This window comes from Hypanus sabinus, chromosome 14 (assembly GCF_030144855.1).
Source record: "Hypanus sabinus isolate sHypSab1 chromosome 14, sHypSab1.hap1, whole genome shotgun sequence".
Classification (NCBI taxonomy): domain Eukaryota; kingdom Metazoa; phylum Chordata; class Chondrichthyes; order Myliobatiformes; family Dasyatidae; genus Hypanus; species Hypanus sabinus.
In genome coordinates, this window is record NC_082719.1 from 62,458,145 (window position 1) to 62,475,871 (window position 17,727).

The 17,727-nt window shown below is 40.7% G+C and overlaps 1 protein-coding gene across 1 annotated transcript in view; it reads right to left on the reverse strand.

Annotated features, from left to right (window-relative positions):
- The window catches only part of LOC132404806 (cytochrome P450 4V2-like), a 54,125-nt gene that overhangs the window by 12,182 nt on the left and 24,216 nt on the right, over window positions 1-17,727 (reverse strand). The window contains exons 5-9 of the mRNA XM_059989309.1: window positions 16,664-16,733; window positions 11,573-11,699; window positions 7,694-7,885; window positions 2,015-2,117; window positions 725-859 (exon numbers count right to left, since the gene is read on the reverse strand). Coding sequence (XP_059845292.1) covers window positions 725-859; window positions 2,015-2,117; window positions 7,694-7,885; window positions 11,573-11,699; window positions 16,664-16,733 — 627 coding nt within the window. The remainder of the gene's footprint in view (window positions 1-724; window positions 860-2,014; window positions 2,118-7,693; window positions 7,886-11,572; window positions 11,700-16,663; window positions 16,734-17,727) is intronic.

Here is a 17,727-nt window from a genome sequence, read left to right on the forward strand (position 1 = left end):
ACCATTATTCTCACTGCTTTACAATTCTTTGTCATAGAAACTGGGTGACATGGTACACAAAACTGTGATGTCACTTGATCCTATGTTTAAGGCTGGATATCACTTTTTAAGCAAACTCAGAGCACAGCTGTATAGCAGAATAGAGAAAATCATAATGTTCATCTCAAATTATTTGCGCAATTACTCTCTTTTTATGTTTCCTAATTAACTCATTCAATTAAATAATTCAACCATTTATATCAAGCACTGTAATGCAAGCTTTATATCAAGTACAGCAGGGGTGTCAAACTCATTTTAGGTCACGGGCCGGATTGGGCAAAATGCAGCTTCATGCGGGCCGGATCAGTCGGGCGCGTGCGAACGCAGCTTTTATTGCCTCCGTTTTTTCAGCCTGTTCTCATGTGTCTCAGTCTCTGCTATGACTACAAAGTGGTTCACTTCACAAATTCCGTTTCTTATGAAGAAGACTGCTGAGCAAGCATTATTTTTATGATTGGTATTAACTTACAATCATAGGCTTCATATCGCCGGGCTATTAATACTTAAAATAAGAGAGCTATCTAAAATGATCTCGCGGGCCTTGAGTTTGTACGCCGGGCCGGATATGGCCCGCGGGCCTTGAGTTTGACACCTATGAAGTACAGGATTCGAGTTATCCCACAAAACAATGAAAACAGATAATGCAACTTGCCCTCGACTGAGAAGCGATATCACACCAACTTACCAATATAGCAATCCTCAAGCAAAGTACGACCAAAAATTGGAACAGAAGGGAACAAACGCAGAGATTCCTTAATAACGCACTGTAGGTACTGGAGATTCTTCAGATCTTCCATCGAAGGGGGGTGATCTGAATTACCTGATAATAACATAATCAATTTCAAAACTAATTTTCAGATGAATGCCATTTTATCATGCAGAGGACGGTGGGGAGCACATGGAACAAACTGCCGGGGGGGTGGTTCAGGCAGGTACAATAGGTATCATTTCAATAGCTACATGGAGGTGTACAGCTTAGAATGACATGAGCCAAATGCAGGAAATTGGGACTAGCAGGGTGAGCATTGTGATTGGTATTGACCTGCTGGGACTGAACAGCCTGTATCTGTGTTGTATTCCTACATTGCCAAGACAGAAGCCAGGTATTAATGGAAGGGCTGGGGGTGGATTTGGGGAGAGAAAGAGACTGGAGTAGTTGACAGAAAGAACAGATAGAAAAGGTGAAATTTCATATTCTCAAACATCAAGCTATTAGGATACGCAAGAAATAAACCATGTTTGTGTGTATACATTATTATTATGATCTCAGACATTACTACAGTAAGATCTATTAACAGTAAAATACAGCATGTTTATTTATAAATCAGAATATTTCAACCTCCATCCTGAATCACTTTTCCTTTTATTATATACTTTCCACCTTTAACTTTTCTCTACTTTCTGATCTACATACCCTCAAACTCTTCCTCCCCATTCGGTCCTACCTTCTACTCCCTCACATTAAGTATGTGGCTACATATCACCCTTTCTAGACTCCAACTTATCTCAAGTATGGCCTGTTCCTTCTCAAATCTGCCCCCATCACCACTAAACAGAGCCGGGGAAAGTTAGCTGAAATACTTTTGATGAAAACTGCTAATCCTGGTGACGCATAGATGTGTGACTAGAAACTCATTTTGCAAGCAGACTGATTTGGTTGTGAATGTTTATTAGGGAGAGGTATGGAGTTGGAAAGTAAGTTAAACACTGAACTTTTCTTGGAACAATCTGACAATTCAGAAACAGTGGAGGACAGAGGAGAGGGGAAGTGATGTGAGCTAGAGAAGGGGGCCGTCTAAATATATATGATACTGAAACTGATTTGTCAGTTGGCTTTAGCTACTTAGCAACTGTTCAGATGCAGTTCCTAGTATATTAAAGGTTCTCCCAATATATTAAAATATTTCAGATGTTTTAAGTTACTATGATATGCAATGATATAATAATGACTTATAAAGTAAGTATTGGAACATACCAAAAACATCACCCAACTCTTCCTGAACTTTCTTTAGTACATCAGGATGGGACCCCAAGAGATGAAGAGCCCAGTTTATTGCAGCAGCTGTAGTATCATGGCCCTGATGGAAGAAATATAAAGTAACCCCTTTTAAAAATATAAAGTACACTGAAATTCATTCATGGCAAAAAAAAAAGCCATATTTTATAGATTGGGTATTAACAAATAGTTATCAGCATGGTTAAACAACAGAGTTAAAAATTTAATTAAACTGTCTTATTAATGGATGTTTATTTGATAAAAATGACAACTATTTTAACTCATAATTTAAGTAGAATATTTCACTCTTTAATACAATTTTTCATTAAATTTTATTTTCCAAAATTAACAAATCTTTTCTTAAACTCAGATACTCTGGCTAATTCTTATAGATTGTCAATTTGCTGTTTCTGAAGGATTTAAAGTGTCATGCAAATTATCGTTAACAGGAAAACAAGAAATTCGACTTCCTTGAATAAAAATGTTTTGACTTCAAATGCAATATTTCTGATGCATTTAATGAGTGCCTTGTGGGGAAGATGTTTCCTCTCGTGGGAGGACCAAAGGGCATAGCCTCAGAATAGACAGATGCCCATTTAAGACACAGATGCAGAGGAATTTCTTTAGTCAGAGCATTGTGAACCTGTGGAACTCATTACCACAGACAGCTGTGGAGGCAAAGTCATTAAGAGTATATTTAAAAAGGAGGTTAATAGTTTCTTTGTTAGTCAGGGTGTCAAAGGTAACGGGGAGAAGGCAAGAGAATGGGATTAAGAAGGATAATAAATCAGCCATGATGGAATAGCAGAGCAGATTCAATGGACCAAGTGGCTTAATTCTGCTCCTATGTCTTATGGAACAGCCATCAGAAGCTGTGAATGTGGGTTTGATAGCAACATTTTAAGAGAAGTTTGAATAATTACTTAAGTGGGAGGGGTATGAAGGGCTATTTCCAGGTGTGGGTTAATGAGACTAAACAAATAACAGCTTTGCATGGACTAGATGGGCTGAAGGGCCTGTTTTATGTGCTGCAGTGCTCTATGACTCAATATCCTCAATGTATTAAATTTAACACTTACATAAAATGCAACATTATAAAATAATATTCCAAGACCTCTCTATTTATCAAGACATTATTCACCATATTATGACTAAATTCAGCTGTTTACATAATGACTAATTATCTTCTTATAATGATAGCTTCCATTCATCTGGTACATTGAATGTAGTAACACCCCAATGGTCTTTCCAGATGCATTCTCAAGTAAACTGAAGCCAAGCCACACATTAAGGCAGATCACAAAAAACACGGTCAAAGGTTTAGATTTTAGACAGTTCTTAAGTGAAGTTAAAGAAAGTGGTAAGGGAATTCAGAGCATAAGGCCTTGGAAGCTGAAGGCACAGCCAATGTGAGTATGGAGATCACAGATGATCTGCATTAGAATTAGAAAATCTGAAAATATAAACATCTTGATTTTATTTCCATTACGATAAGACATGCATCTTTACTTAAAAATATTGGGTTTAACAGTTATCTACCCATGTAAACAAAAATCATCCATCATAATCTACACTTTCTAAATTTTGATCACTCTTATTTGTTCAACACTCACTGGTCCAGGGTCCATTAACCAAACTTTTCTGATATCTAACATGTTGAGATAGCAATTAAAGAACAGAAAATACATTCATTATAGTAGAAAATTACTACAAACTTTTACACCAAATTATTTCTGTGTTTCAATAATCTTTTATATTCTATAGAGAATACTATTTACAATGACCAATAACCCCTACAAGATTATCAATTCCTCCTTGGATTTTTTACTTGGTGGCTATTACATACAAAAATCTGCTTTTACAGCTTCTTCTATTTACAATACTGCTTTCAAGATCTAATTCTCTTGCTATCCCCATTTCCTTCCCTGACAGCAATCAGTTTGTTCCAGGTACACTTTCATTCTTTTCTTCTCTCATCACACACCTCATCTGCCCCAAACCTCACTTTTTTTTAAAAAAAGCATCAATATTGGCTCCTTTTACTCACTTGCATAATAAGTTGTCTTTATCACGGCAGTCCATCAAGAGTATACTAGCGCCCAACACAGCGAGCCCATCGGTCTCACTCTCTTGTTATTTTCCTGTAGTTCTGCAATTATTTCTCTCTCACTTGTGCATCAATGGCTCTTTCATTCTTATCTACAATAAGGACTAATTCACTATAGTCAATCAGCCTACAGACAATGCTTTGGGACCCGAAAAGAAATAAGATCCCTAAGTGGAGCAGTCAAAGTGAAATAATACAAGTTCCACGTGGACAGCACATAATGTAAGAGTTATCTCAAGTCCCTGGGCCTGAGATGCAGCAGCATCATCATCTCCTAAATTCACTCAGATTTTTCTGCACTTTCCTAAAGGTGCTCTTTTCCTTGGAATGGCACAAGTACAAACAGATATCCACAAAACCATTCTGTCTCTAGCAGTCAACAGACCTAGATCCCTGGTGTCATGGATTATTGATTACCTGACTGGCAGACCACAGTACGTACGCTTGCAACACTGTGTCAGACAGAATGGTCAGCAGCACTGGGGCTCCACAGGGGACTGTCCTGTCTCCCTTTCTCTTCACCATCTACACCTCGGACTTCAACTACTGCACAGAGTCTTGCCATCTTCGGAAGTTTTCTGATGACTCTGCCATAGTTGGATGCACCAGCAAGGGAGATGAGGCTGAGTACAGGGCTACGGTGGGAAACTTTGTCACATGGTGCGAGCAGAATCACCTGCAGCTTAATGTGAAAAAGACTAAGGAGCTGGTGGTGGACCTGAGGAGGGTTAAGGCACCGGTGACCCCTGTTTCCATCCAAGGGGTCAGTGTGGACATGGTGGAGATTACAAATACCTGGGGATATGAATTGACAATAAACTGGACTGAGAACTGAAAGAACACTGAGGCTGTCTACAAGAAGGGTCAGAGCCATCTCTGTTTCCTGAGGAGACTGAGATCCTTTAACATCTGCCGGACGATGCTGAGGATGTTCTACGAGCCTGTGGTGGCCAGTGCTATCATGTTTGCTGTTGTGTGCTGGGGCAGCAGGCTGAGGGTAGCAGACACCAACAGAATCAACAAACTCATTCGTAAGGCCAGTGATGTTGTGGGGGTGGAACTGGACTCTCTGAAGGTGGTGTCTGAAAAGAGGATGCTGTCCAAGTTGCATGCCATCTGGGACAATGACTCCCATACACTCCATAATGTACTGGTTAGGCACAGGAGTACATTCAGCTAAAGACTCATTCCACCGAGATGTAACACTGAGTGTCATAGGAAACCATTCCTGCCTGTGGCCATCAAACTTTACAACTCCTCCCTCGGAGTGTCAGGCACTCTAAGCCAATAGGCTGGTCCTGGACTTACAAACCCCATTTCCAGAAAATTTGGGGTATTTTCCAAAATGCAATAAAAACATAAATCTGTGATATGTTAATTCACGTGAACCCTTATTTAACTGGCAAAAGTACAAAGAAAAGATTTTCAATAGTTTTACTGACCAACTTAACTGTATTTTGTAAATATACACAAATTTAGAATTTGATGGCTGCAACACACTCAACAAAAGTTGGGACAGAGTTAAAATAAGATTGAAAAGTGCACAGAATATTCAAGTAACACCGGTTTGGAAGACTCCACATTAAGCAGGCTAATTGGTAGCAGGTGAGGTATCATGACTGGGTATAAAAGTAGAGTCCATCAAAGGCTCAGTCTTTGCAAACAAGGATGGGTCGTGGCTCACCCCTTTGTGCCAAAATTTGTGAGAGAATTGTTAGTCAGTTCAAAGGGAACATTTCCCAATTCAAGATTGCAGAGAATCTTAGGTCTTTCAACATCTACAGTACATAATATTGTGAAAAGATTCAGAGAATTCAGAGACATCTCAGTGCGTAAAGGGCAAGGTTGGAAACCACTGTTGAATGCGCGTGATCTTCAAGCCCTCAGGCGGCACTGCCTAAGAAACTGTCACGCTACTGTGACAATTATAGCCCCCTGGGCTTGGGAGTACTTTGGAAAACCATTGTCACTTAACACAGTCTGTCGCTGCATCCAGAAATGCAACTTGAAACTGTATTACGCAAGGAGGAAGCCATACATCAACTCTATGCAGAAACGCCGGCGAGCTCTCTGGGCCCGAGCTCATCTCAGCTGGACCGAAAGACTGTGGAACCGTGTGCTGTGGTCAGATGAGTCCACATTTCAGCTACTTTTCGGAAAAAACAAGCGTCGAGTTCTCCGTGCCAAAGATGAAAACGACCAATCCGGATTGTTATCAGCAAAAGGTGCAAAAGCCAGCATCTGTGATGGTATGGGGGTGCATCAGTGCCCACGGCATGGGTGAGTTGCATGTATGTGAAGGTACCATTGATTCTGAGGTGTATATTAGGATTTTAGAGAGACGTATGTTGCCATCAAGGCGACATCTCTTCCCAGGACGTTCATGCTTATTTCAGCAGGACAATGTCAGACTACATTCTGCATGGGCTACAACAGCGTGGCTTTGTAGACACAGAGTGCGTGTGCTTGACTGGCCTGCTGCCAGTCCAGATCTATCTCCTATTGAAAATGTATGGCGCATCATGAAGAGAAGAATCAGACAACGGAGACCACGGACTGTTGAGCAGCTGAATTCTTATATCAAACAAGATTGGACAAAATTTCCAATTGCAAATCTACTACAATTAGTATCCTCCATTCCAAAACGATTAAAAAGTGTTATTAAAAGGAAAGGTGATGTTTAACACAATGGTAAACATGCCCCTGTCCCAACTTTTGTTGAGTGTGTTGCAGCCATCAAATTCTAAATTTGTGTATATTTACAAAATACAATTCAGTTGGTCAGTAAAACTATTGAAAATCTTTTCTTTGTACTTTTGTCAGTTAAATAAAGGTTCACGTTAATTATTATATCACAGATTTTTGTTTTTATTGCATTTTGGAAAATATCCCAACTTTTCTGGAAATGGGGTTTGTATTTCCACTTGGCATGATTAACTTATTATTAGTTAATTATTTATGGCTTTATATTACTATATTTCTACACCATTCTTGGTTGGTGCGGCTGTAACAAAACCCAGCTTCCCTCGGGATCAATAAAGTATGTCTGTCTGTCTGTCTGACCTATGTCTGTAACTTAACTCACAAATTAAGAGATGTAATCAGGCTTTCAGTATACTTATAAATAATGTACATATCAGAAGTAGCCTGGAAAATGCATTGTAAAAAGTATTTTCAGATAATAATTGTTTCCTATTTTATGATGCACAATATTTAAACTTTAACACTAGTAATTCTGAAGATGTGGGAAATCTAGAGCCACAGACAGAAAATGCAGAGCAAATCAGGCAGGCTCTATAGAAGAGAGTAACTTGTCAACGTTTCAGGTTGAGACCCTTCATTGGGACTGGGAAGGAAGGGCACAGAAAACAGAATAAGGTGGTGGGGAGAAATTAAAATGTTAACACCTTATTAAGTATAAACAAAAGAGTATCATTTAACTATATAATAAATGTTTATCCACTCTCAGTAATCTCAACCCTCGTATTATTATTTGATCCTACACACACATCAATTAAAACAACTTGCTACTTCTGCACATGACACCTTACCTCAAATATGAATGTGTTCACTTCCTCTTTAATGTCCTGCTGACTCAGCTTTTCTCCATTTTCATAGGTTGCACTGAGTAACACATCAAGAAAGGCCTTACACTTCTTCTTGCTCTGTAATTCGGAGTCTGAATCGGAACCGTGACGCTGAAATTCTCCAGAATTCTCGATCTTAGATCTCTCAGCAATCACCTGAAATGGCTCACAAGTGAATTACTCTGGAACGGATTGTAACAGATCTTCATTCCCCTACTTCCAGCCAACATCTATCAGATCCCAACATCCCCAAAAGCAGATACTGAACATAGATGTGAGAGAGGTGAAGTAAAATCAAAGAGCTGAAAACAGTGAGCACACTGGGCACTGTCTGCGGAGTGCAAAATAGTCAGCAGTTCATTTTCAAATGTGTCCTCAGACCGAGAGATTAACTTTCCTAATGCCTCCAATCTCACAATCAAGATTACCTGCCCCAGAAGGTCAAGAAATCCTCTCTCGACTGTTCCCTATCCTAACTGAACATAGAACATACAGCACATTACAGGCCCTTCGGCCCACAATGTTGTGCCGACCCTCAAACCCTGCCTCCCATATAACCCCCCACCTTAAATTCCTCCATATACCTGTCTAGTAGTCTCTTAAATTTCACTAGTGTCTCTGCCTCCATCACTGACTCAGGCAGTGCATTCCACGCACCAATCACTCTGAGTGAAAAACCTTCCTCTAATATCCCCCTTGAACTTCCCTCCCCTTAACTTAAAGCCATGTCTTGTACTGAGCAGTGGTGCCCTGGGGAAGAGGCACTGGCTGTCCACTCTGTCTATTCCTCTTAATATCTTGTACACCTCTATCATGCCTCCTCTCATCCTCCTTCTCTCCAAAGAGTAAAGCCCTAGCTCCCTTAATCTCTGATCATAATCCATACTCTCTAAACCAGGCAGCATCCTGGTAAATCTCCTCTGTACCCTTTCTAATGCTTCTACTGTTACGCCTGTGCCCCAACTCTGAGGGGCTGAAGGGTACAAAGTAGCCCCCTCCTTTTTGAGAATCACAAGATCACTATTAATTCAGGCCAGGAGACCCAGGAAATGAGAGGAAGACACGCAGAATCCACAAGGGGTTTGGAATGTCCTGGCCCCTCAGCGATACAAAGCCACGGAAACGGCCATTGTCTCTTGGAGACAGAATTGTGTATTGAGTACTGTACTTCATAGAAGCCCTCAGGGATGACCAAAGTGGGCTGGGTTGAGGGATGGCACCATCCCTACCTGATTGACATCTGAGACCCCGTGAGTAAGGATAAAAGAGGGTCTGGGGAACAACCCCTTTAGACACACCAGGAGAAACGCTAGAAATCCCATGACAGCATTTAATAGCGACAGCCGGTGGAGGGCCCACGTGTGTCCTTTCCCGTTGCCCGGGATTGGGGCCTTACCACGGAAGACAGCTTAGCTAAAGAAGAGTCACCACCAACGAAATTTCAAAGGATCGACATCATAAAAAGGAAAAGCTGGCAAGTTCTAAAAATCTGTCTTTCTCCAACCAAAGGCTGCAGCCTGAATGAACTAAGGTGACTTTTATATTTCCATCGGACAATACATTATCCCCTAGACAACAATAGAGCTATTTCTTATTGATTATTACTATACCCGCGCTTTTAGATTTAGTATTGACGACGCATATTATCTGTATGGTTGCATTGATATTATTTTTGTGTATTTTTATCAATAAATACCTTTAAAAATAGTACCATCAAACTTCAACGGACCTCTCTATCTTTGCTGGTAAGTGACCCAGTTACGGGGTACATAACACTACATCCTTCATATAGTGAGGCGACCAGAACTGGACACTGTACTCGAAGTGTGGCCTAACTAGAGTTTTATAGAGCTGCATCATTACATCGTGTCTGTTAAACTCTATCCCTCGACTTATGAAAGCTAACACCCCATAAGCTTTCTTAATTACCCTATCTACCTGTGAGGCAACTTTCAGGGATCTGTGGACATGTACCCCCAGATCTCTCTGCTCCTCCACACTACCAAGTATCCTGCCATTTACTTTGTACTCTGCCTTGGAGTTTGCCCTTCCAAAGTGTACCACCTCACACTTCTCCAGGTTGAACTCCATCTGCTACTTCTTAGCCCACTTCTGCATCCTATCAATGTCTCTCTGCAATCTTCAACAATCCTCTACACTATCTACAACACCACCAAATTTTGTGTTGTCTGCAAACTTGCCAACCCACCCTTCTACACCAACACCCAGGTCATTAATAAAAATCACAAGAAGGAGAGGTCCCAGAACAAATCCTTGTGGGACACCACTAGTCACAACCCTCCAATCTGAATGTACTCCCTCCACCACGACCATTTGCCTTCTGCAGGCAAGCCAATTCTGAATCCACCTGGCCAAACTTCCCTGGATCCCATGCCTTCTGACTTTCTGAATAAGCCTACCATGTAGAACCTTGTCAAATGCCTTACTAAAATCCATGTAGATCACATCCACTGCAATACCCTCATATCTATGCCTGGTCACCCCCTCAGAGAACTCTATCAGGCTTGTTAGGCATGATCTGCCCTTCACAAAGCCATGCTGGCTGTCCCTGATCAGACCATGATTCTCTAAATGCCCATAGATCCTGTCTCTAAGAATCTTTTCCAACAGCTTTCCCACCACAGACCTAAGGCTCATTGGTCTGTAATTACCTGGACTATCCCTACTACCTTTTTTGAACAAGGGGACAACATTCGCCTCCCTCCAATCCTCCAGCACCATTCCCGTGGACAACGAGGACATAAAGATCCTAGACAGAGGTTCAGCAATCTCTTCCCTTGCCTCATGGAGCAGCCTGAGGAATATTCCGTAAGGCCCTGGGGACTTATCTGTCCTAATGTATTTTAACAACTCCAACACCTCCTCTCCCTTAATATCAACGTGCTCCAGAACATCAACCTCACTCATATTGTCCTCACCGTCATCAAGTTCCCTCTCAGTGGTGAATACCAAAGTAGTATTCATTGAGGACCTCACTCACTTCCACAGCCTCCAGGCACATCTTCCCACTTATATCTCTAATCGGTCCTACCTTCACTCCTGTCATTCTTCACATAACTGAAGAATGCCTTGGGGTTCTGAGCCCGAGGGTTCCTGATCTATCTAAACTGAAGGTAATGCTGATCTCAGTTCCATAGCCCAAGGCACTGATTGACTGTGCTCTTTCCTGTAAGTGCCACTTCAATAAAGAACCAGACCCTAAATACCAAGGAGTACCAAGGAAAAAGAGGAAGTTGTAAGAAAATCAGTGCCCTGTCCTTTTATATGGCAAATCAGAAAGGGAGGAATTCACACTTGAATCCTAATGAAAAGCTTAAAAAAAAGTATAAAGGTGGAAGGGCTTATTTTTACATGGAATGGAATTGTAGCCATTAACATCCCACCCATAACTGTCTCAAAAAAGGTCATTTGCAAGAGCAGATATTTAACACCAATAAATTATTCAGTACATCTGAAGACCATGTTACTATGAATACATTTTAAAAGATGCTTTATTAATGTCCTTGCTCATCTCCAAGAGTCAATTGGTCATTTAAAAAAGAAAGCTAATCAAAAGAACAAAAATTAACCTGCTGATACTAGGTACCTCAAACGATAAAAAATGCAGTCAAGAATTCATCTGCAGAAAGTGAAGACCAACACTAAGTATGATTTTGAACGTATTCAATTGTGCTGTAATCCTGCTGAGCTGTAATAACATTCCAGTTTTGGTAAGGAACTTCCACTCAAACTGTTCCATCTCCTGGTTTTCAATGAGCTGCAGCCCCACTTGCTAAATGCTTTTAATACTTTATGTTTTACTTTATCTGATAATAAACCTACCTTATCTGTGAAAGTGTGTAGGATTTTGAGGACCCTTTCATGTTCCTTCCCTTCTCCGAATGCGTTGTAAGCAAAGTCAGGCCAAAACCATGGCATTTTCTGCCTGCGGTGTATCAAGTCACTCATCCTAAATAGGGTGGAATAATTACCTACGTTATAGCACACTCAAGCCTCACTCTCCCAATGGTTCACATCTGTAAACAAACAGTCATCTGTTAGTGATCAATTTGTCTCAAATACCTACTGCCATTACCTTGGAGTCATATAATAGAAATCCAGAATTCTCCACTTTAACACCTTTGATGAAATGTCATCATTGCAATGTCAATTCAAGAATCCTACCTCCAGCCTGAATGAAAGCTTAATAAATGCATCACCTGCATGAGCACATTCGCGGCTACTTTATTAGATATACCTGTACACCTGCCCATTAATGGAAATATCTAATTAGGCAATAATATGGCAGCTGCTCAATGCATAAAAGCATATAGACATGGTCAAGAGGTTCGGTTGTTGTTCAGACCAAAGCTTCAAAAGGTTCATTTATTATCAAAGTACACCAACTCTGAAATTCTTCTTTTCCAGATATCCATGAAACCAAGAAAGAGAAGAAAGGCAACATGATCATCAACCCCCAAATTCCTCCTCTCTACCAGAAAAAAAGACAAACAAAAAAGGAACAGGCACGTCAACTCCCAAATCCTGCTCCCTTGTGCACAAAAATATGAGATTGGGCAAAAAACACTAAATACAAAAAAAACCATAAGACTGGAAAAAAAGTCCACCGTCCAAGTCCACATCCAAAATGCAGAAAATCTGGGCAACATTCTCCCTCTCAGTAGCAGAGCGATCTAACCAGCGATTAAAACGGCAGTCGCCCCTCTCCATTGCCAAGCGATAAAAAGGCAGACTCCCTCTCCGTAGCAGAGTGATCCCACCAACAATAAAAAGGCAGGCATCTGGCAGTAATCGCCCTCTTGGCCTTAATCTGTGTGCAATGGAAGCTCTAAGCAGTGAAATGGAGTCGAACACTGGCTCGCAGCCTTCGCACCATGAGGTTCCCGCACGCTGCCTCTGCCTCACAGAATCCCCTCGGAGACTGCAGAGCGCTGAAACACTCAAACGATCTCCAAACCTCAAATCACAGGCTCCAATAGTACCAGAACCATGTTCAAGATGAAAAACAAACGTAAAATACACAAAAGAAGTGAAACATATCAACGATCCATGACCTATCCAGACGTTGTCGACCAAAGTATTGTACGCAGACACCATCTTGACTGGAAGTCATGACCAAACAAGAATGAGGAAGAAATGTAATCCATGTGATTTTGACCACAGAATGGTTGTTGGTGTCAGCCGTGGTGGTTTGATTACCTCAGAAACTGCTGATCTCCTGGATTTTCATGCCCAACTCTCTGCAGAATACTGTGCTGTACTGTTCTATGTTCTAACCTGAGGTTGTGACTGAAATACTGAAGGAACTCAGCAAGTCGGTTAGCATCTATGAAAAGAAATAAACAGTCAACGTTTTGAGCAAAGGCCCTTCAGTGGTGCAAAAAAACAAAAAGCAAAATCCAATGAATGGCAGTTCTGTCGACGAAAACACCTTGTTAAAGAGAGAGGTCTGAAAAGAATGGGCAGACAGAAAGATGACAGCAACTCTAATAACCACACATTACAACAAGGGTGTGCAGAACAGCATCTCTGAACACACAATACATTGAACCTTTAAGTAGACTGGCTACAGCAGCAGAAGACCACAAACATACTCTCAGTGGCCATTATTTTTGGTACAGGGGGTGGAGGTGCTTAATTAAGTGGGCACTGTGCACGTAAATAATACAGCACCACCATGGCATTTCAGCTATTGTCAACCACATTGTCTACGACTGCATGTGTTGTTAGTTCAGTTAGTGTGTTTCAGGCATAACTTTCTTCTGTAGATGTGCACATTTGTGGTAGAAGGAGATGAAACTTAAAAATACTGATAAACATTGAAAAAGATAGGCACATGGATGAAAGAAAATTAAAGGGATATGTGGGAGGGAAGGATTAGATTGAACTTGGAATATGTAAAAAGGTCAGCACGGCATCATGGGCCAAGAGGCCAGTAGTGTTCTATGTTCTAAGATGAGGTTATAACTGAAATACTTAAGGAACACAGTAAGTCAGTCAGCATCCAGGGAGGGGAATAAATGGTCGATGTTTTTTGTGTACAGTTCTGGTCACCGAATTATAGGAAAGATGTCAACAAAATAGAGAAAGTACAGAGAAGATTTACTAGAATGTTACCTGGGTTTCAGCACCTAAGTTACAGGGAAAGGTTGAACAAGTTAGGTCTTTATTCTTTGGAGCATAGAAGGTTGAGGGGGAACTTGATAGAGGTATTTTAAATTATGAGGGTGATAGATAGAGTTGACGTGGATAGGCTTTTCCCACTGAGAGTAGGGGAGATTCAAACAAGAGGACATGAGTTGAGAATTAGGAGGCAAAAATTTAAGGGTAACACGAGGGGAAATTTCTTTACTCAGAGAGTGGTAGCTGTGTGGAACGAGCTTCCAGTAGAAGTGGTAGAAGCAGTATTGTCATTTAAAGTAAAATTGGATAGGTATATAGACAGGAAAAGAATGAAGGGTTATGGGCTGAGTGCGGGTCAGTGGGACTAGGTGATGAAAAGCATTCAGCATGGACTAGAAGGGCCGAGATGGCCAGTTTCCGTGCTGTAATTGTTATATGGTTTTAGGCTCAGGTCCTGATGAAGGACCTTGGCCCAAAGCATTGACTACTTATTCCGCTCCATTGATGTTGCCTGACTTGCTGAACCCCCTCTAGCATTTCAAAGTTCCAAGAATATTTATTAATAAAGTATGTATATTCTATACAATCTTGAGATTTATCTCCTTACAGGCAGCCACGGAACAAAGAAATCCAATAGAACCTGTTAAAAAAAGAGGAACTTGCTGACTTCCTCCAGCATCATGTGTTTTAGTCAAGGTTTCCAGTACAGGTAGTCCCCGAGTTATGAACATCCAACTTGCAAACTGAGAAAGGAGGACATCATCCGCCATTTTAAGTCGGATGGCTATGCCGTCCGCCATTTTAAGTTCGATCGCAACACTGTCTGACATTTTAAGTCGTTGCCATTGACAATGTGTTGAGTGTGTAACTTTGTATTTGACTTAAATATTTCTTAGCAAGATTCACACTGACCCCACACCCCCCCTCCAGTCAGCTGGTGACACAGTGAAATCAGCGCCAGGCTCAAGAACAGAGGGTCCCGAGTTCAATCCAGTGACAGATCGCTCCCGAGCACGCTCTCCATCTGTGCCAGGTTGATGTCGAGCTCATAACTCGACCTCATAAAAAAACACTACCACCTCCAGTTTAAATTCCCACGCGGAATATTGTGGAGGATCAAATACCCAAACCCAGCACAACCCCCACTTGTCCCATTTAACCTGTCTCAATGTGGTGGACTTTAGGACCCAGGGAATTCAGTGCGGTGGTACTTAGGACCTGGCGGAGCTCGGGAGCCGACAAAGTTCGGGACCCGCCACCCGCAGTGTTTCTGTTCCGTTGACAGGAAGCGATCACGATTGAAAATAAAGTGGAAATAATAAAGCATTTGGAAAGAGGTGAAACGTCATCAGTCATTGGAAAAGTGTTAGGCTACTGTCGGTCAACAATTGGAACAATTTTAAAGGATAAATTGAGAATAATGGAGCATGTGAAAGGCCCTGCCCTGATGAAAGCTACAATTATTACTAAGGAACGCAGTGGTTTAATTATTGGAATACATACATTTCTTAAGTGTTTTACATGCATAGAAAGGTAAAGTAGATACTATATACTAAGACAAACGTTTGACTAACTGACGCTAAATAATACTGGATGTCTTTGTTCCGCCTTACATACAAATCTGACTTAAAGACGGACTCAGGAACAGAACTCATTCGTAACCCGGGGACTGCCTGTATCTGCATAATCTATTGTGTTTGTAACTGAAACAGTAGTTCTTTTTTAGCTCCCAAAGCTTCCACCAGGAATTATGTTGGCAACTTATGTTGTTAACTGCGACCTTGCTTTTAACCAGTGGGCCACCTTACAATGCCGCAGACAGAGACAAGGGAAATTGTTTCTGGAAATTCTTTCAGGAAACTGGGTAGGAAAATCCCTTAAACTTTCTAGGCCTCAGTAGGGATGGATGGGAGGTGATTCTAAAGGACTACCCTACCTTAAATGAATAAAAGTTGTTTTCTTTTAGAAAAAGTTTTCATAGTATTTACATCCTGAAGCATTCTCTAATCAGTTATCCATCTCCAGCAGGTTAAAATTGAGGGAAAAGTGCAAGATATGTGGGATCAATTTTGGTTGTGTGTTAACTTAAACTTAAATTAAAAGCTTTTTTTCTGTTTCTTAGTTTTATATATTTTCCTGTCATGGGATGGCTGTATAAATATATTGTACTGTATCTGCTCCATGATATGCTGTGCTGCTTTGTAAAATAAGAATAAATAATAATAAAAATTTGAATTACAAAATAGAATTGCAGTTAGAACTTAACAATGTCATTAGATATCAAGATGTACAGTTTGGCTGCTGAATCTGACCTATGACCTTCAAGCATTAAAATCAGAGTTGGTGCAAGTCAGGCAAAATTCAGTCACTATGTCATTAGGAGAATTAACTGCCATCTACCTGACAAAAACAGATTTAAAATTCACTCCAGAATCGGGAATTTTGCCTGTTTTCAATTAAAAGCGAAGAAAAGGCATTTGGGACAATTATGTTTATTTACTGTTAGAAAACAGCTGCCAATCACCAGAGCCACAGTTGTTCTTTAATTTACTGCTTATTCAGCACAATAATAAGGGAATTTATTTCCTTAAACTATTCCACTCGAAGATATTTTGTAAATATTGTCTTATAAAGATAATGATTATTGCAAAAACCTATGGACCAGCCTGTTACCATTCCATTCTTCAGAAGTAGTTACTTTAAACATTTAAACTCTTACAGTGGAATTTACATCAGAGATCCTATGAATAAAAATAGTTAAAAAGCATTCAGATAGTTCCAATTACTTACTTGTAGACTGCATTAATGTATTCCGAGTCACTGTTACTCTGAGCATAGACTTTCTTGTCCATGGCAGTTTCTAAAGCAATATAAAAATATTTTAAGTAGCCCATTCTGGTGAATGAATTGTTCTCATCAAAACTTTTCTGTCTTAAAATTAGGAATACCCAAGTAAGCTTAGAAGTTACACATACTGGTGAGTCAGAATGGCTGAGAACAAATAGAAAACAAAGGAAATATTGGTGAGCCTTTATCACTGAGCTTAGAAGCAGGCACCAGGCCCACCATTATCAAACTATCAAGCACAATATACACTAATCCACTAATCCCACTTTATTCTCTGAGTTCCATCAACTCCTTCCTATGCCATCTACCTGCACACTGGGGGCTCATTAAACCAAACATAAACAGCGCACATGGGAGAAAAGCAGGGCACCTGGAGGAATTCGCAAGGCCAGTGATGTTGTGGGGGTGGAACTGGACTCTCTGACGATGGTGTCTGAAAAGAGGATGCTGTCCAAGTTGCATGCCATCTTGGATAATATCGCCCATCCATTCGATAATGTACTGGTTAGGCACAGGAGTACATTCAGCCAGAATCTCGTTCCACCGAGATGTAACACTGAGCATCATAGGAAGTCATTCCTGCCTGTGGCCATCAAACCTTACAACTCCTCCCTCAGTGTGTCAGACATTCTGAGCCAACAGGCTGGTCCTGGACTTATTTCCACTTGGCATGATTAACTTATTATCATTTAGTTATTTCTGGTTTTATCTTGCTATATTTCTACTCTATTTTTGGTTGGTGCAAATGTAACAAAACCCAATTTCCCTCAGGATCAATAAAGTATGTCTGTCTGTCTGAAATCCACATGGTCATAGGGGAAATGTGCAAATTCTACCACAGAAAGCACCCGTGGTCAGGATTGAACCTGGATCTCTGGAAGTGTGGAGCAGCAACACTAACCACTGTTCTGCTGTGACATTAGCTGTAACTCCTCAACCCCATAACTCATACAGTGACTTTTCTAGCATGCATCTCAGACAAATTACATGGGACACTTGTCAGCATG